At 46.4% G+C, this 20,591-nt stretch overlaps 1 protein-coding gene across 4 annotated transcripts in view; it reads left to right on the forward strand.

Annotated features, from left to right (window-relative positions):
- The first annotated feature begins 3,400 nt into the window (after positions 1-3,400).
- Positions 3,401-20,591, forward strand: part of LOC144485644 (integrin alpha-M-like) — a 462,789-nt gene continuing 445,598 nt past the window's right edge. Inside the window, exon 1 of one of the 4 annotated variants that reach the window (XM_078203742.1) lies at positions 3,401-3,543. In XM_078203742.1, the coding sequence (XP_078059868.1) occupies positions 3,407-3,543 (137 nt within the window). In that variant the 5' untranslated portion in view covers positions 3,401-3,406. Of the gene's footprint in view, positions 3,544-14,235; positions 14,372-20,591 lie in introns of those variants that run through there. The other 3 variants (XM_078203744.1, XM_078203743.1, XM_078203745.1) reach the window with 3 other exon arrangements.

The raw sequence follows: 20,591 nt of genomic DNA on the forward strand, positions 1-20,591 counted from the left end.
GCAGCATCCTGGTAAATCTTCTCTGCACTCTTTCCAGCGCTTCCACATCCTTCTTATAGTGAGGTGACCTAAACTGCACACAATATTCCAAATGTGGTCTCACCAAGTTCCTTGTTCCTTGAACAAGCTCCACATTTCAATTGTGCCCATCCCCTGCAGTTTCCTTCCCCATCCTATGCATCCTAAATCTCGCCTAATCGCATCATAATTTCCTTTCCCCCAGCTATAACTCTTGCCCTGTGGTATATACCTATCCCTTTCCATCGCTAAAGTAAACATAACCTAATTGTGGTCACTATCACCAAAGTGCTCACCTACCTCCAAATCTAACACCTGGCCTGGTTCGTTACCCAGTACCAAATCCAATGTGGCCTCGCCTCTTGTTGGTCTATCTACATACTGTGTCAGAAAGCCTTCCTGCACACATTGGACAAAAACTGACCCCTCTAAAGTACTCGAACTATAGCTTTTCCAGTCAATATTTGTAAAGTTAAAGTCCCCCATAACAACTACCCTGTTACTTTCGCTCCTATCCAGAATCAACTTTGTAATCCTTTCCTCTACATCTCTGGAAGTTTTCGGAGGCCTATACAAAACTCCCAACAGGGTGACCTCTCCTTTCCTGTTTCTAACCTCAGTCCAAACTACCTCAGTAAACGAGTCCTCATCAAACGTCCTTTCTGCCACCGTAATACTGTCCTTGACTAACAATGCCACACCTCCCCCTCTTTTACCACCTTCCCTGCACTTACTGAAACATCTAAACCCTGGAACCTGCAACAACCATTCCTGTCCCTGCTCTATCCATGTCTCCAAAATGGCCACAACATCGAAGTCCCAGGTACCAACCCATGCTGCAAGTTCACTCACCTTATTCCGGATGCTTCTGGCGTTGAAGTAGACACACTTCAAACCACCTTCCTGCCTGCCGGTACACTCCTGCGACCTTGAAACCTTATTCATGACCTCACCACTCACATCCTCCTGTACACTGGAGCTACAATTCAGGTTCCCATCCCCCTGCTGAATTAGTTTAAACCCTCCCGAAGAGCATGAGCAAATTTCCCTCCCAGGATATTGGTACCCCTCTGGTTCAGGTGAAGTCCATCCCGTTTGTAGAGGTCCCACCCACCCCAGAATGAGCCCCAATTGTCCAGGTATCTGAATCCCTCCCTCCTGCACCATCCCTGTAGCCACGTGTTCAACTGCTGTCTCTCCCTATTCCTCTCCTCACTATCACGTGGCACGGGTAACAAACCAGAGATAACAACTCTGTTTGTTCTAGCCCTAAGCTTCCACCCTAACTCCCTGAATTTCTGCCTTACATCCCCATCCCTTTTCCTACCTATGTCTTTGGTGCCGATGTGAACTACGACTTGGGGCTGGTCCCCCTCCCCCTTAAGGAACCTGAAAACACGATCCGAGACATCATGCACCCCGGCACCTGGGAGGCAACACACCAACCGTGAGTCCCTCTCGTTCCCACAGAATCTCCTATCTGTTCCCCTAACTATGGAGTCCCCAATGACTAATGCTCTACTCCTCCCCCCCTTTCCCTTCTGAGAATCAGGGACAGACTCTGTGCCAGAGACCTGTACCCCATGGCTTACCCCTGGTAAGTCCCCCCCCCAACAGTATCCAAAACGGTATACTTGTTATACAGAGGAACGGCCACAGGGGATCGCTGCACTGGCTGCTTCTTACCCCTTCTAACAGTCACCCAGTTGTTGGGCTTGAGGAGGTTTCAGATATAGCGAAGGTTGTCGGTGTTGGAGGGGGTTACAGGGATAGGGAGGGGTGCAGAGGCTGGAGGAGGTTACAGAGATAGAGAAGGGTGTAGGGGATGGAGGAGGTTACAGAGATAGAGAAGGGTGTAGGGGATGGAGGAGGTTACAGAGATAGAGAAGGGTGTAGGGGATGGAGGAGGTTACAGAGATAGAGAAGGGTGTAGGGATGGAGGAGGTTACAGAGATAGAGAAGGGTGTAGGGGATGGAGGAGGTTACAGAGATAGAGAAGGGTGTAGGGGATGGAGGAGGTTACAGAGATAGAGAAGGGTGTAGGGGATGGAGGAGGTTACAGAGATAGAGAAGGGTGCAGAGGCTGGAGGAGGTTACAGAGATAGAGAAGGGTGTAGGGGATGGAGGAGGTTACAGAGATAGAGAAGGGTGTAGGGGATGGAGGAGGTTACAGAGATAGAGAAGGGTGTAGGGGATGGAGGAGGTTACAGAGATAGAGAAGGGTGTAGGGGATGGAGGAGGTTACAGAGATAGAGAAGGGTGTAGGGGATGGAGGAGGTTACAGAGATAGAGAAGGGTGTAGGGGATGGAGGAGGTTACAGAGACAGAGAAGGGTGTAGGGGATGGAGGAGGTTACAGAGATATGTCGGGTTCTTGGAGTTGAAGGAGGTTACAGAGTTAACGAGGGTTGCAGTTTTGGAGGAGGTTACAGGGATAGGGAGGGATGCAGAGACTGGAGGAGGTTAGAGCGATAGGGAAGTTTGTAGGTGTTGGAGGAGTTTACAGAGTTAGGGAGAGTTGTTGGGCTGGAGGAAGTTTCAGAGATAGGAAGGATTGCAAGGGCTGTAGGAGGTTACTGAGATAGGGAGGGGCTGTATGGGCTGGTGGAGGTTGCAGGGATGGGAGGGTTGTTGGCCTGGAGGAGGTTACAGAGCTAGGCTGGGTTGTCTGGGCTGGAGGAGAGTTTAGAGCTAGGTAGGGTTGTCTGTACTGGAGGAGGTTTCAGAGATGGGGAGAGTTGTTGGGCTGGAGGAGGGTTAAGAGATCGGGAGGGCCTTCGGGCTGGAGGAGGTTACAGAGATAGGGAAGAGTGTAGGAGCTTGAGGACGTTACAGAGATAGCGAGGGTTGTTGGGCTGGAGGAGGTTTCAGAGATAGGGAGGGTTGCTGGGCTTCAGGATGTTACACAGATAGGGAGAGCCATTGGGCTGGAGGAGGTTACAGAGATAGAGAGGGTTGTTGGGCTGGAGGAGGTTTCAGAGATATGGAGGGCCGTTGGGTTGGAGGAGGGTACAGAGATAGGGAGAGCCGTTGGGCTGGAGGAGGTTACACAGATAGGGAGAGCCATTGGGCTGGAGGAGGTGGCAGAAATAAGGAGTGTTTTTCGGCTGGAGGAGGTTACAGAGATATGGAGGGTCTTTGGGCTGGAGGAGGTTACACAGATAGGGAGGGGGGTGATGAGGGTTTGGTGAATGTTTGCTCTGTGTGGGGAGTTTGCGCTCATACATTACATGGATTGGGGTGTTTTTGGAAACTGGTTTTGTTGGTTGTTTCCCATGGGAATGCTGGTGGGAGTTGGCAGGAAGTTTATCTGTTATTCCAGCTGACACCTGTCTTCTCTGTCTCCACTCTGTGGCTCACCTCCGGACCATTCTGCACAGTTTGCCGTGATGCAGTTTTCCCACATTATCAAGAAGGAGTTTAATTTTGAGGAGTATGAGAGGTCCAAGAGGAACGAGACGCTGGTGTCCCGCATCCAACAGCTTTCTGGAGACACGTACACGCCGAGTGCCATCAAAAAGCTGGTGTAAGTTCAGTGTGAAAATGTCATTCCCACAACATCCATCCCAGGGATCAATCCAGAGCGGGAGAGAGTGCAGATACCACGGAGACACTGCAGAAACTGAGATTGGGCTCCTTTGAACAGAGAAGGTTCTGGGCGAGACTGAATTGATCTGTTAAAAATCGGCAAGTGTTCGAGCAAGTAAATCAGGAGAAGATGATTAAATAGGAACTTTCAAAGGCCGGCATGGTGACACAGTGGTTAGCACTGCGCCAGGGTTCGAATCACGGCTTGGGTCACTGTCTGTGTGGAGTTTGCACATTCTCCCCATATCTGCTCCAGTTTCCTCCCACAGGCCAAAGATGTGTGGGTTAGGTGGCTTGGACATGCTAAATTGCCCCTTAGTGTCAGGGAGGCTAGCTAGGGTAAATGCATGGGGTTATGAGGATAGGACCTGGGTGGGATTCTAGTCGGTGCAGATGCGATGGGCCGAATGGTCTCCTCCTGCACTGTAGGATTCTATGACTCTATGAAATTGAAGAGATTTGTGGAGGTGAAAGTTCACAGGGAGGTTGGACAAGAGCAGATGGGGGAGGGGAATGGGATGGCATGATCGGGACAGGTTTGGTGAGTGGGCAAATCAATGGCAGATGCAGTATAATTTGGATAAATGTGAGGTCATTCGCTTTGGAAACAAAAACAAGAAGGCAGGTTACTCACTGAATGGCTGTTAATTGGGAGAGGGGAGCGTGCAGCGGGACCTGGGTGTCCTTGTGCACCAGTCACTAAAGGTAAGCATGCAGGTGCAGCAGGCGGCAAAGAAGGCAGATGGCATGTTGGCCTTCATTGTGAGAGGTTTGAGTACAGGACCAGGGATATGTTGTTGCAATTATACAGGGCCTTGGTGAGGCCACACTTAGAATTTTTTACTTAGTATATTGTATGCAGTTTTGGTCTATTTTTCTGAGGAAGGATGTTCTTGCTCTCGAGGGAGTGCAGCGAAGGTTTACCAGGCTGATTCCGGGGATGGCGAACTGATGTATGAGGAGAGATTGACTAGGTTAGGATTGTTTTCGCTGGAGTTCAGATGAATGAGCTGCAGGGGAACCAGAGAGTAGGGCCAGTAAGACTCAGAGAAAGAGCAGGCAGGGTGTAGTTGCTAATCAAAGAGGGTCTGGTGGACTGAAGTGCACAGTGGTTAGCACTGCTGCTTCACAGCTCCAGGGACCTGGGTTCGATTCCTGGCTGAGGTCACTGTCTGTGCGGAGTTTGCACATTCTACCCGTGTCTGCATGGGTTTCCTCCGGGTGCTCTGGTTTCCTCCCACAGTCCAAAGATGTGCGGGTTAGGTTGATTGGCCATGCTAAATTGCCCCTTCGTGTCCCGGGATGCGTAGATTAGAGGGATTAGCGCGTAAATATGAGGGTTAGAGGGATTAGCAGGTAAGTATGTAGGGATATGGGGATAGGGCCTGGGTGGGATTGTTGTTGGTGCAGACTCGATGGGCCGAATGGCCTCTTTCTGCACTGTAGGGATTCTATGGTTCAATGCGAGAAGTGTAACAGGTAAGGCAGATGAACTTAGAGCTTGGATTAGTACTTGGAACGATGATGTTGTATTACAGAGACTTGGTTAAGGGAAGGACAGGATTGGCAGCTTAACTTTCCAGGATACAGATGTTTCGGGCGGGATAGAGGGGAATATAAAAGTGTGGGGGAGTTGCACTACTGGTTAAGGAGAATATCACAGCTGTACTCCGGGAGGACACCTCGGAGGGTTCAGACAGCGAGGCAATATGTGTAGAGCTCAGGAATAGGAAAGGTGTAGTCACAATGTTGGGGGTTGACTATAGGCCACCCAAGTGCCAGCGGGAGATAGAGGAACAGATATGTAGGCAGATTCTGGCAAGGTGTAAAGGTAACAGGGTTGTTGTGGTGGGTGATTTTAACTTTCCCTTTATTGACTGGGACTCACTTAGCGCTAGGGGTGTGGATGGGGCAGAGTTTTGTAAGGAGCATCCAGGAGGGCTTCTTGAAACAGTATGTAGATAGTCCAACTAGGGAAGGGGCCATACTGGACCTGGTATAGGGGAATGAGCCCAGCCAGGTGGTCGATGTTTCAGTAGGGGAGCAATTCGGGTACAGTGACCACAATTCAGTAAGCTTTAAGGTACTGTTGGATAAAGATAAGTGTAGTCCTCAAGTTAAGATGCTAAATTGGGGGAAGGCTAATTGCAACAATATTAGGCAGGAACTGAAGAATGTAGATTGGGGGAAGATGTTTGAGGGCAAATCAACATCTGGCATGTGGGAGGCTTTCAAGTGTAAGTTGATAGGGATTCAGGACCGGCACATTCCTGTAAGGATGAAGGATAAGTATGGCAAGTTTTGGGAACCTTGGATAACGAGAGATATTGTGAGCCTAGTCAAAGAGAAAAAGGAAGCATTTGTCAAAGCTAGGAGGCCGGGAACACACGAAGCAAGTGTGGAATACAAGGAAAGTAGAAAGAAACTTAAGCAATGAGTAAAGAGGGCTAAAAGGGGTCATGAAAAAGCATTGGCCAGCAGGATTAAGGAAAATCCCAAGACTTTTTATACATATATAAAGAGCAAGAGGGTAGCCAGGGAGAGGGTTGGCCCACTCAAGGACAAGGGAGGGAATCTATGTGTGGAGCCAGAGGAAATGGGCGAGGTATTAAATGAGTACTTTGCGTCAGTATTTACCAAAGAGAAGGACTTGGTGGATGATGAGTCTGGGAAAGGGTGTGTAGATAGCTTGAGTCATATTGAGATCAAAAAGGTTCTTGAGAAACATTAAGGTAGACAAGTCGCCAGGGCCTGATGGGATACACCCCAGAATACTGAGAGAGGCAAGGGAGGAAATTGCTGGGGCCTTGAGAGAAATCATTATATCTAGATTGGCTACAGGGGAGGTCATGATGTGGAGATGCCGGCGTTGGACTGGGATGAACACAGTCAGAGTTTTAACAACACCAGGTTAAAGTCCAACAGGTTTCTTTAGTAGCAAATACCATTAGCTTTCGGAGCACTGTTCGGAGGTAGAAGAGGGGGAGGGGTAGCATTATTGGTCAGAGATTGTATCACAGTGTCAGAGAGGAGGTTTGATGAGGACTTATCTGTTGAGGTAGTATGGGCGGAGATTAGAAATAGGAGAGGAGAGGTCACCCTGTTGGGAGTCTTTTATAGACCTCCTAAAAGTTCTAGAGAGGTTGAGGAAAGGATTGCGGAGTCAATCCTGCTTAGGAGTGAAAGTAATAGGGCAATTGTTATGGGGGATTTTAACTTGACTAATATTGACTGGAATTGTTATAGCTCTAGCTCGTTAGAGGGGTCAGTTTTTGTTCAAAGCGTGCAGGAAGGTTTTTTGACTCAGTATGTAGACAGGCCAACTAGAGGTGAGGCTATATTGGATCTGGTGCTGGGAAATGAGCCAGACCAGGTGCTAGACTTGGAAGTTGGTGTGCATTTTGGTGATAGTGACCACAATTCGGTTACGTTCACCTTAGTGATGGAAAGGGATAGGCATGAACCTCGGGCCAGTGGTTTTAGCTGGGGGAAGGGTAATTATGAGGCTATTAGGAGAGAATTAGGAAACATAGGTTGGACTAGGAGATTACAGGGACTGGGAACGTCCGACATGTGGAGTTTTTTCAAGGAGCAGCTACTGCGAGTCTGTGATAGGTATGTCCCTGTCAGGCAAGGAGGAATTGGTAGGGCTAGGGAACCGTGGTGCACCAAAAAAGTTTCTTTGTTGGTTAAAAAGAAAAAGGAGGCTTATGTTCGGATGAGACGTGAGCACTCGGGTAGTGCACTAGAAAGCTTTAGATTGGCTAAGAGGGAGTTGAAGAGCGAGCTTAGAAGGGCTAAAAGGGGACATGAGAAGACTTTGGCGGATAGGGTTAAAGAGAATCCTAAGGCGTTCTATAGGTATGTCAAGAACAGAAGGTTGGTTAGGGCAAGTTTAGGGCCAGTTATAGATGGCAGAGGGAAGTTATGTGTGGAACCGGAGGAGATTGGTGAAGCATTGAACCAATATTTCTCTTCGGTGTTCACGCAAGGGGACATGAATATAGCTGAGGAGGACACTGGGTTGCAGGGGAGTAGAATAGACAGTATTACAGTTGATAAGGAGGATGTGCAGGATATTCTGGAGGGTCTGAAAATAGATAAATCCCCTGGTCCGGATGGGATTTATCCAAGGATTCTCTGGGAGGCAAGAGAAGTGATTGCAGAGCCTCTGGCTCTGATCTTCAGGTCGTCGTTGGCCTCTGGTATAGTACCAGAAGATTGGAGGTTAGCGAATGTTGTCCCATTGTTTAAGAAGGGGAACAGAGACTTCCCCGGGAATTATAGACCGGTGAGTCTCACTTCTGTTGTCGGCAAGATGTTGGAAAAAATTATAAGGGATAGGATTTATAGTTATTTGGAGAGTAATGAATTGATAGGTGATAGTCAGCATGGTTTTGTGGCAGGTAGGTCGTGCCTTACTAACCTTATTGAGTTTTTTGAGAAAGTGACCAAGGAGGTGGATGGGGGCAAGGCAGTGGACGTGGTATATATGGATTTTAGTAAGGCGTTTGATAAGGTTCACCATGGTAGGCTTCTGCAGAAAATGCAGATGTATGGGATTGGGGGTGATCTAGGAAATTGGATCAGGAATTGGCTAGCGGATAGGAAACAGAGGGTGGTGGTTGATAGTAAATATTCATCATGGAGTGCGGTTACAAGTGGTGTACCTCAGGGATCTGTTTTGGGGCCACTGCTGTTTGTAATATTTATTAATGATCTGGATGAGGGTATAGTTGGGTGGATTAGCAAATTTGCTGATGACACCAAAGTCGGTGGTGTGGTAGACAGTGAGGAAGGGTGTCGTAGTTTGCAGGAAGACTTAGACAGGTTGCAAAGTTGGGCCGAGAGGTGGCGGATGGAGTTTAATGCGGAGAAGTGTGAGGTAATTCACTTTGGTAGGAATAACAGATGTGTTGAGTATAGGGCTAACGGGAGGACTTTGAATAGTGTGGAGGAGCAGAGGGATCTAGGTGTATGTGTGCATAGATCCCTGAAAGTTGGGAATCAAGTAGATAAGGTTGTTAAGAAGGCATATGGTGTCTTGGCGTTTATTGGTAGGGGGATTGAATTTAGGAGTCGTAGCGTTATGTTGCAACTGTACACAACTCTGGTGCGGCCGCACTTGGAGTACTGTGTGCAGTTCTGGTCCCCACATTACAGGAAGGATGTGGAGGCTTTGGAGAGGGTGCAGAGGAGGTTTACCAGGATGTTGCCTGGTATGGAGGGGAGATCCTATGAGGAGAGGCTGAGGGATTTGGGATTGTTTTCGCTGGAAAGGCGGCGGCTAAGAGGGGATCTTATTGAAACATATAAGATGACTAGAGGTTTAGATAGGGTGGATAGTGATAGCCTTTTTCCTCTGATGGAGAAATCCAGCACGAGGGGGCATGGCTTTAAATTGAGGGGGGGTAGTTATAGAACCGATGTCAGGGGTAGGTTCTTTACCCAGAGGGTGGTGAGGGATTGGAATGCCCTGCCAGCATCAGTTGTAAATGCGCCTAGTTTGGGGGCGTTTAAGAGATCCGTAGATAGGTTCATGGACGAAAAGAAATTGGTTTAGGTTGGAGGGTCACAGTTTTTTTTAACTGGTCGGTGCAACATCGTGGGCCGAAGGGCCTGTTCTGCGCTGTAATGTTCTATGTTCTATGTTCGTCAGATGGAGTGGAAATGTGCTCTCAAACAGTGCACAGACACAGAAATCAAATTACAGAATACTGATTGGAATGCAAATCCCTACAGCCAACCAGATCTTAATGTGGGTGAGGGGAGCATTAAGCACAGGTTAAAGAGATGTGTATTGTCTCCAGACAGGATAGCCTGCAAGTCCAGGAGGCAAGCTGTGGGGGTTACTGATAATGTGACATAAATCCAACATCCCTTACTACTCTCTGAGTAAAGAACCTACCTCTAACATCTGTCCTATATCTCTCACCCCTCAATTTAAAGCTATGTCCTCGTGCTAGCCATCACCATCCGAGGAAAAAGGCTCTCACTATCCACCCTATCTAATCCTCTTACCATCTTGTGTGCCTCTATTAAGTCACCTCTTAACCTTCTTCTCTCTAACGAAAACAACCTTAAGCCCCTCAGCCTTTACTCATACGATTTTCCCACCATACCAGGCAACATCCTGGTAAATCTCCTCTGCACCCTTTCCAACACTTCCACATCTTTCCTATAATGCGGCGACCAGAACTGTACGCAATATTCCAAATGCGGCCGCACCAGAGTTTTGTACAGTTGCAGCATGACCTCCTGGCTCCGAAACTCAATCCCTCTCCCAATAAAAGCTAACACACCGTACAACTTCTTAACAACCCTATCAACCTGGGTGCCAACTTTCAGGGATCTATGCCCATGGACACCCAGATCCCTCTGTTCATCCACACTACCAAGTATCTTACCATTAGCCCAGTACTCTGTATTCCTGTTACTCCTTCCAAAGTGAATCACCTCACACTTTTCCGCATTAAACTCCATTTGCCACCTCTCAGCCCAGCTCTGCAGCTTATCTATGTCCCTCTGTAACCTGCCACTTCCCTCCGCACTGTCTACAACTCCACCGACTTTAGTGTCATCCGCAAATTTACTAATCCATCCTTCCACGCCCTCATCCAGGTCATTAATAAAAATGACAAACAGCAGTGGCCCCACAACAGATCCTTGCGGTACACCACTAGTAACTGAACTCCAGGATGAATATTTCCCATCAACCACCACCCTCTGTTTTCTTACAGCTAGCCAATTCCTGATCCAAACCACTCAATCACCCTCAATCCCATGTGTCCATATTTTCTGCAAAAGCTTACCATGGGAAACCTTATCAAACGCTTTGCTGAAATCCATATACACCACATCAACCGCTTTACCCTCATCCACCTCTTTGGTCACCTTCTCAAAGAACTCAATAAGGTTTGTGAGGCACGACCTACCCTTCACAAAACCGTGCTGACTATCCCTAATCAAATTATTTCTTTCTAGGTGATTATAAATCCTATCTCTTATAATCCTTTCCGATACTTTGCCCACAACAGAAGTAAGGCTCACCGGTCTATAATTACCAGGGTTGTCCCTACTCCCCTTCTTGAACAAGGGGACAACATTTGCTATCCTCCAGTCTTCTGGCACTGTTCCTGGAGACAATAACGACACAAAGATCAAAGCCAAAGGCTCTGCAATCTCCTCTCTAGCCTCCCAGAGAATCCTAGGATAAATCCCATCTGGCCCAGGGGACTTATCTATTTTTACCCTTTCCAGAATTGCTAACACCTCCTCCTTATGAACATCAATCCCATCCAGTCCAACAGCCTGCATCTCAGTACTCCCCTCGACAACACTGTCCCTCTCCAGTGTAAATACCGACGAAAAATATTCATTTAGTGCCTCTCCTATCTCTTCAGACTCCACGCACAACTTCCCACGACTGTCATATACAGCAGGATATAGATCAGTTGGAGACTTAGGCGGAAGGATAGCGGATGGAGTTTAATCCAGACAAATGTGAGGTAATGCATTTTGGAAGGTCTAATACAGATATGAAATATACAGTAAATGGCCAACACTTAAGAGTATTGATAGGCAAAGGGATCTGGGTGTACAGGTACACAGATCACTGAAAGTGGCAATGCAGGTGGAGAAGGTAGTCAAGAAGGCATACGGCATGCTTGCCTTCATCAGCCAGGGTTTTGAGTTTAAAGATTGGCAAGTCATGTTGCAGCTTTATAGAACCTTAGTTAGGCCGCACTTGGAATATAGTGTTCAATTCTGATTGTCACACTACCAGAAAGATGTGGAGGCTTTGGAGAGGGTACAGAAAAGATTTACCAGGATGTTGCCTGGTATGAAAGGCATTAGCTATGAGGAGAGGTTGGAGAAACTTGGTTTGTTCTCACTGGAGCGATGGAGGTTGAGGGGCGACCTGATAGAAGTCTACAAGATTATGAGAGGCATGGACAGAGTGGATAGTCAGAAGCTTTTTCCCAGGGTGGAAGAATCAATTACTAGGGGACATGGGTTTAAGGTGCGAGGGGCAAGATTTAAAGGAGATGTACAAGGCAGATTTTTTACACAGAGTGTAGTGGGTGCCTGAAACTTGTTGCTGGGGGAGGTAGTGGAAGCGGATACGGTAGTGACTTTTAAGGGGCGTCTTGACAAGTACATGAATAGGATGGGAATAGAGGGATATGGTCCCTGGAAGCGTAGGGGGTTTTAGTTCAGTCGGGCAGCATGGTCGGTGCAGGCTTGGAGGGCTGAAGGGCCTGTTCCTGTGCTGTAATTTTCTTTATTCTTTGTTCACTGTACACAGTTCTGGTCCTTGTATGCCTCGGTTAGACCATACTTGGAGCACTGTACACAGTTCTGGTCTCCATATCCCTCGGTTCGATCAGACTTGGAGCACTGTACACAATTCTGGTCTCCATATCCCTCGGTTTGATCAGACTTGGAGCACTGTGCACAATTCTGGTCCCCCTTTCCTTCAGTTTGACCAAACTTGGAACACTGCGCACAATTCTGTTCTCCATATCCCTCGCTTGGACCATTCTTGGAGCAGTATCGGTCTCTATGTCCTTTGTTTGATCACACTTGGAGCACTGTGCATGGTTCTGATCTCCATATGCCTCTGGTAAACCACACTTGGAGCACTGTGCACAGTTCCTGTCTCCATAATCCCTTACTTAGACCACACTTGGAGAACTGTACTCTTCCAGTCTCCATATCCCTCAGTTAGACTGCACTCGGAGCACTGTGCACAGTTCCGCTCTCCATAATCCCACAGTTAGACCACACTCGGAGCACGGTGCACAGTTTTAGTCCCCATATCCCCGGATTAGACCACACTCTGAGCACTGTGCGCAGTTCTGGTCTCCCTATCCTCTGGGGTAGACCACACCAGGAGTACTGTGTACAGTTCTGGTCTCCGTATCCCTCAGTTAGACCACACTTGGAGTACTGTGTCTTCTAAGTGTTAGACCACACTTGATCCAGATGTTGACATGATCCAGAAGTAGTACCGTGGGCAGCACGGTAGCACAGTGGTTAGCACTGCTGCTTCACAGCTCCAGGGACCTGGGTTCGATTCCCGGCTTGGGTCACTGTCTGTGTGGAGTTTGCACATTCTCCTCATGTCTGCGTGGGTTTCCTCTGGGTGCTCCGGTTCCCTCCCACAGTCCAAAGATGTATGGGTTAGGTTGATTGGCCATGCTAAAATTGCCCCTTAGTTTCCTGGGATGCGTGGATTAGAGGGATTAGCGGGTAAAATATGTAGGGATATGGGGGTAGGGCCTGGGTGGGATTGTGGTCGGTGCAGACTCGATGGGCCGAATGGCCTCTTTCTGTACTGTAGGGTTTCTATGATGATTTCTATGATTAGTAAGTAGTGGAACTTCCTGAGGAAGACCTGGATCCTAGATTTGGTGACATTCAATGAAAATTGGTTAATTAATAATCTTCTTGTGTTTAGGGAACCGTGACCACAACAAAGTAAAATGTTTCATTAGGATGGAATGTGAGTAAGTCTGATCGGAAACAAGGGTCCTAAATCTAAACATAGGAAACAATGAAGGGATGAGGTCTTGTATCAGCTAGATTGGGAACTTCATTAAAAGGCATGACAGTGAATAGGCAATGGCTAATATTTAAGGAACAAAAATGTACGCACAGCAAACATTGGGGAGGTTATGGCCTAATGGTATTATCGCTAAACTATTAATCCAGAAAGTCAGCTAATATTCTGGGGACCCAGGTTTGAATCTCGCCATGGTAGATGGTGGAATTTGAATTCAATAAAAATATTTGGAATTAAGAATCTAATGATGACCATGAAACCATGGTCGATTGTTGGAAAAACCCATCTGATTCACTAATGTCCTTTAGGGAAGGAAATCTTTCATCCTTACCCGGTCTGGCCTACATGTGACTCCAAAGCCACAGCAATGTGGTGGACTCTCAACTGCCCTCGGGCAAGTGGGGATGAGCAATAAATGCTGGCCAGCCAGCGACGCCCATGTCCCATGAATGAATAATAAAAAAGTTGTACATTCCTTTCTGGCACAGAAACACAACAAGGAAACCATGGCTAACAAAAGAAATGCTGGATAATATTAGATCCAAAATGAAATCAAATGAAGTTACTAGAAAAAGTAGCAAGCCTGAAGTTTGGGTACAGTTTAGAATTCAGCAAAGGAGGACAAAGAGATTGATTAAGAGGGGAAAATAAAGAATGAGATTAAGTTTGCATTGACATAAAAGCGGACTGTAAAAGCTTCTATAATATGTGCACAAGTAGATAGGATGGTAAAGAAGGCTGGAGAGTTGTCAGGACTGGAGGAGGTTTCAGCGATAGGGAGGGATGTAGGGCTGGAAAAGGTTACAGAGATAGCGAGGGGTTGTATGGGGCTGAGCACTCTTGTACTCAAGTAATTGAGTACAAGAGTCAGGATGTCATGTTGCAGCTTCATAAAACTGTGGCTAGGCCACACCCACACAGTGTATTCCATTCAATTACATTACAGGAACCACATTACAGGAAGGATGTGGAGGCTTTGGGGAGGGTACAGAAGAGGTTATCCAGGATACTGCCTGGATTGGAGGGTATGAGCTATAAGGAGAGGCTGGACAAACGAGGGTTGTTTTCTCTGGAGCAGCAGAGGCTGAAGAAAGACCTGATAGAAGTCTATAAAATGATGAGAGGCATAGATAGGGTTGACAGTCAGAATCTTTTTCCCACAGGTGAAATGTCTAATTCTCGGGGGCACGCACTTAAGGTGAGTGGGGGAAAGTTCGAAGGAGATGTGAGGGGCAAGTTTTTTACACACAGAGTGGCAGGTGTCTGCTGGTGGTGTCGGCAGATACAATAGGGGTGTTTAAGTGGCTTTTACAGAAGTACATGAATATGCAAGGAATGGAGGGATATGGACCAAGGGCAGGCGGAAGGGATTAGTTTAATTTGACGTCATGTTCATGACAACATGGTGGGCCGAAGGGCCTGTCCCTGTGCTGTTCTATGTTCTAAAAAGAAAAAACATTAGTCAAGACAAATATAGGTCCCTTATAGCCTGACACAGGAAAAATTATAATGGAGAGTAATTAAATGCTACATTAGTTCTGTCTTCAGCGAGGAAGACAGAAATAACTCTCCAGAAATGCTGAGGAACCAAGGGTTTAGTGAGAAAGAGGAACTGAAGAAAATTATTATTACTAAAAATATAGTGCTGGAGAAATTCCTAAGTCCCAATAATCTACACCACAGGGCACGAAAGGAAGTGGCAATAAAAATAATGGATGCATTATTTTCATCCTTTAAAATGCTTTGGATACAGTCCCAGCAGTTTGGAGAGTGGAAAATGTAATGCCACTTATTAGAGAAGTAAGAGGGAAGAATGTAGTGAATTACAGCCTAAAATCAGTAGTCGGAAAAATGCTGGAGTCTATTATAAAGAATGTGATAGCAGAGCACTTGGAAAATATCAGTCGGATTAGTCAAAGTGTACATGGCTTTATGAAAGGGAAATCATGTTTGACAAACCTACTGGAGACATTTGAGGACATCAGCAGTTTAATACTGTTTTGAAGTTGCATATATAAGGTTAAAACTGTAGTGTTTGACAAATGTAAATATTGAAAAGAAATGCGAAGAAAACCAAAATAAGTCATATTGCACTGTCTTTGTGAAAAGCATGTGTCTCTGTGCTTGGGATTTTAAACTGCAGAAAGCAGGCTGCAGAAGCCAACTTTGCAACATTTGTGTCCAAAACAGCAGCCAGAGTCCCAGCAGAGCAAAACAGGCTTTTGAATTGGACCAATGAGTTTAAAGCAAGTATTCAAAGACACAGAACCAATTGAATTCAAATTTGAGTGTTGTTGACAGCCTCAAGCCACTCAAATTGCAGGAATATTGTGAGGTAATTCCAGGTATTTAAACCCGGACAAGGGGAGATGACAGAATATACTTGCAACCTCTTGAGGAAAAAAGGGTCGGCGAGGCTCTGATAAGAAAGACTGCAGTTTTAACATGTAGCTTCATCAAATCACCATCTAAATAGAAAGAGAAACCAACTCAAAGTATTTCAGACCAAAGCATCAGAAGAAAGTTCATACTTCCAACAGACGCCTGGTATTGTGTTATTTGAGTGTGACTATATTCAGGAATGATTCATTTCATTATTCCTGAGTGGGTCTTGTAATTGGAACAGCATTCTATTGGGGAGTTTATTCAGTTTGTTAATTGTTTTAATTAGGTTGTCACCAGTTCTAAAAATTACAGACCTGTTAATTGTTCCTGATAGAGAGGGACAGATTCTGCTTTAATTTACCAAAACCAATAGCTTTCTACTATCTCACACTAATGCACACTTAAGATTACGAGGCGAGGGGGTTCCAAAATCACGCAGAGGGAGACATCACCTCCGTGTCGTAACAATACACAAGGAAGAACCAGTGGATCTGTTGCATTGGATTTTCAGAAAGCTTTTTGATAAAGTCCCATATAAGAGCTCAATTATGCAGAATTAAAACACATGGGATTGGGGAGGGGGGGGGTAACAAACTGGCACAGATTGAGAATTGGTTAGCAGAAAAGAAACAGAGAGTCGGAATAAATGGGTCTTTTTTGAGTGTCAGACAGTGACTGGGGTACCAGAGGCACTGATATGATAGGTCGAGGCATCTAAAAACTGACAAAGCCCTTGAGTACAGTGAAAATAGGAAGGAACTTAAACATGGAACTAGGAGGGCTGAAAGAGGCCATGAAATGTCTTTCACAAACAGGGTCAAGGAGAATCCCAAGGCTTTTTATGCGTATACCAGGGGCAAGAGGGTTGCAAGAGAAAGTGTAGGCCCACTTAAAGACAATGGAGGGAAGTTGTGCATGGAGCCACGGGAAGCAGGTGAGATCCTTAATGAGTACGCTGTAATGGTATTCACCAAGGAGAAGGACATGATGGATGTTGAGGTCAGGGATAGGTGTGTGAATGCTCTAGAGAATGTCAGTATATCGAAGGAGGAAATGTTGAGTATCCTAAATTGCATTCAGGTAGACAAGTGCCCGTGACCAGATGGGATCTATCCCAGGTTACTGCGGGAGGCAAGGGAAGAAATAGCTGGGGCCTTAACAGATATCTTCACATCCTCTTTGACCACAGGCGAGGTTCCAGAGGACTGGAGAATAGTCAATGTTGTTCCCTTGTTTCAGAAAGGAAGTGGGGTAATCCAGCAAATTATCGATCGATGAGCCTGATATCAGTGGTAGGGAAGGTTTTGGAGAAGATACTGAGGGACAGGATATATACACATTTGGTGGAAAATGGACTAGTTAGTGACAGGCAGCATGGTTTCGTATGAGGAAGGTCATGTCTCACCAACTTGATTGAGTTTTTTGAAGAGGTTGATGAGGGAAGGGTTGAGGATGTAGTTTATATGGACTTCAGTAAGGCGTTTGACAAGGTCCCACATGGCAAACTGGTACAAAAAGTAAAATCACATGGGATTCGGGTGGGCTGGCTCGATGGATACAGAACTGGCTTGGTTATGGAAAGTCCGTAAGAGTTTTAACAACACCAGGTCTTGGTTACGGAAGACAGAGAGTAGCGGTGGAAGGATGTTTTTCAGAATGGAGCTCAGTAGCTCGTGGTGTTCCACAGGGCTCAGTGCTGGGATCTCTGTTGTTTGCTGTATATATAAATGATCTGGAGGAAAATGTGGTTGGTCTGATGAGTAAGTTTGTGGTTGACAGGAAGATTGGTGGAGTTGCTGATAGTGCCGTGGATCGTCAGAGGATGCAACAGGAATAGATAGATTGGAGACTTGGGCACAGAAATGGAAGCTGGAGTTTTAATCCGGAACTATGCGGGATGATACATTTTGAAGGATCAAATTTATGTGTGAATTATATTGTAAATGGCAGAACCATTAAGAACATTAACATACAGAGTGATCTGTGTGTGCAGGTCCACAGTTCCCTAAAAGTGGCAACACAAGTGGACAAGGTGATTAAGAAGGCATGCTTGCCTTCATCAGCTGGAGCATTGAGTACAGGAGTTGGGAAATCATGTTGCAGCTATATAAAACCCCAGTTAGGCCGCATAGAATCCTACAGTGCAGAAGGAGGCCATTTGGCCCATTGAGTCTGCACTGACCACAATCCCATCAGGCCTTGTCCCTGTAACCCCATGCATTTACCTTAGCTAGTCTCCCTGACACTAAGGGGCAAATTAGCATGACTAATCCACCTAACCTGCACAACTTTGAGCTGTGGGAGGAAACAGGAGCACCCGGAGGAAACCCACGCAGACACGGGGTGAACTTGCAGACTCCACACAGACAGTGACCTAAGCCAGGAATCGAACCCAGGCCCTGGCTCTGTGAGGCAGCAGTGCTAACCACTGTGCCACCGTGCCGCCCTCGGACTGAGATAGTTAAGATTTCTTCACTCAGAGGGTGGTGAACTGTGGAATTCTCTTACAGAAAGCTGTGGAGGCCAAGTCACTGAATAGATGAAAGCAGGAAATAGTTGAATTTTTAGAGCCTAACGGTGTCAATACCGAGAGCGCTGGAGTATGTTGTTGAGGTAGAGGATAATCATAATCATTATGGAGCAGGCTCGAAGGGCTGAATGGCCGACTCCTGCTCCTAGTTTCTGTGTTTCTACACACATACCCATGTGTACAAGGCCTTATGTAAACTTACAAACATACAAATATGCACATAAATATACATGGTACACACACTTCTGTATATGTTAATCTAGGTATGTGTATGTGATTGCACGAGAGGGGATACAGAGAAGATTCATCAGGATGCTGCCTGGAATGGAACATTTTTTAAAGTTTAAAGTTTATTTATTATTGTCACAAATAGGCTTACATTAACGCTGCAATGAAGTTGCTGTGAAAATCCCTTAGTCGCCACATTCCGGCGCCTGTTCGGGTGCACTTAGGGAGAATTTAGCATGGCCAATACACCTAACCCGCACGTCTTTTGGACTGTGGGAGGAGACTGGAACACCCGGAGGAAATCCATGCAGGCATGGTGAGAAAGTGCAGACTCCGCACAGACAGTGAACCGAGTGGGGAATTGAACCCAGGTCCCTGGCATTGTGAGGCATCAGCTCTAACCACTATGCCACTGTGTTCCATTTAAGTTATGAGGAGAGGTTGGATAAGGCTGGTTTGTTTTCATTGGAGCAGAGAAGACTGAGGGGCGACCAGATCGAGGTGTCCAAGATTGAGGAACATGGACAGAGTGGATAAGGGGCAGCTGTTCTCCTTAGTTGAAGGGTCAGTCAGGAGGGGACATAAGTTCAAGGTGAGGGGCAGGAGGTTTCGGGGGGATGCGAGGAAAAACATTTTTACCCAGGGGGTGGTGACAGTCTGGAATGTGCTCCCTGGGAGTGTGGTAGAGGCGGGTTGTCTCACATCCTTTAAAATTATCTGGATGAACACTTGGCACATCATAACATTCATAGAATCATAGAAACCCTACAGTGCAGAAGGAGGCCATTTGGCCCATTGAGTCTGCACCGACCACAATCCCACCCAGGCCCTACCCCCATATCCCCACATATTTACCCACTAATCCCTCTAACCTACGCATCTCAGGACACTACGGGCAATTTTTAGCATAGCCAATCAACCTGACCCGCACATCTTTGGACTTCAGGGCTATAGGCCAAAGGCTGGCAGACGGGATCAGGTGGGAGGTCAGCTGTTTCTCACATGTTGGTGTAGACCCGATGGGCGGAAGGAGCACTTGTGCACTGTATGATTCTATACTTGTGTGTTTGTACACACATCCGCTCTCATAGACTCATAAAGGTTTACAGCATGGAAACAGGCCCTTCGGCCCAACTGGTCCATGCCACCCTTTATTTTTAAAATCCCTAAGCTAATCCCAATTGCCCGCATTTGGCCCATATCCCTCTAAACCCATCGTACCCATGTAACTATCTAAATGCTTTTTAAAAGACAAAATTGTACCTGCCTCTACTACTACCTCTGGCGGCTTGTTCCAGACACCTACCACCCTCTGTGTGAAAAAATTGCCCCTCTGGACACTTTTGTATCTCTCCCCTCTCACCTTAAACCTATGCCCTCTAGTTTTAGACTCCCCTACCTTTGGGAAAAGATATTGACTATCTACCTTGTCTATGCCCCTCATTATTTTATAGACCTCTATAAGGTCACCCCTCAGCCTCCTTCGCTCCAGAGAAAAAAGTCCCAGTCTATTCAGCCTCTCCTTATAACTCAAGCCATCAATTCCCGGTAGCATCCTAGTAAATCTTTTCTGCACTCTTTCTAGTTTAATAATATCCTTTCTATAATAGGGTGACCAAAATTGCACACAGTATTCCAAGTGTGGCCTTACCAATGTCTTGTACAACTTCAACAAGACATTCCAACTCCTGTATTCAATGTTCTGACCGATGAAACCAAGCATGCCGAATGCCTTCTTCACCACTCTGTCCACCTGTGACTCCACTTTCAAGGAGCTATGAACATGTACCCCGAGATCTCTTTGTTCTGTAACTCTCCCCAACACTCTACCATTAACTGAGTAAGTCCTGCCCTGGTTCAATCTACAAAAATGCATCACCTCGCATTTGTCTAAATTCAACTCCACCTGCCATTCGTCAGCCCACTGGCCCAATTGATCAAGATCCCATTGCAATTGGAGATAACTTTCTTCACTGTCCACCATGTCACCAATCTTGGTGTCATCTGCAAACTTACTAACCATGCCCCCTATATTCTCATCCAAATCATGAATATAAATGACAAATAACAGTGGGTCCAGCACTGATCCCTGAGGCACACCGCTGGTCACAGGCCTCCAGTTTGAAAAACAACCCTCTACAACCACCCTCTGGCTTCTGTCAAGAAGTCAATTTTGTATCCATTTAGGTACTTCACTCTGGATCCCGTGAGATTTAACTTTATGCAACAACCTACCATGCGGTACCTTGTCAAAGGCCTTGCTGAAGTCCATGTA

The sequence above is a fragment of the Mustelus asterias genome, unplaced genomic scaffold (genome assembly GCF_964213995.1).
Source record: "Mustelus asterias unplaced genomic scaffold, sMusAst1.hap1.1 HAP1_SCAFFOLD_207, whole genome shotgun sequence".
NCBI classification, from domain to species: domain Eukaryota; kingdom Metazoa; phylum Chordata; class Chondrichthyes; order Carcharhiniformes; family Triakidae; genus Mustelus; species Mustelus asterias.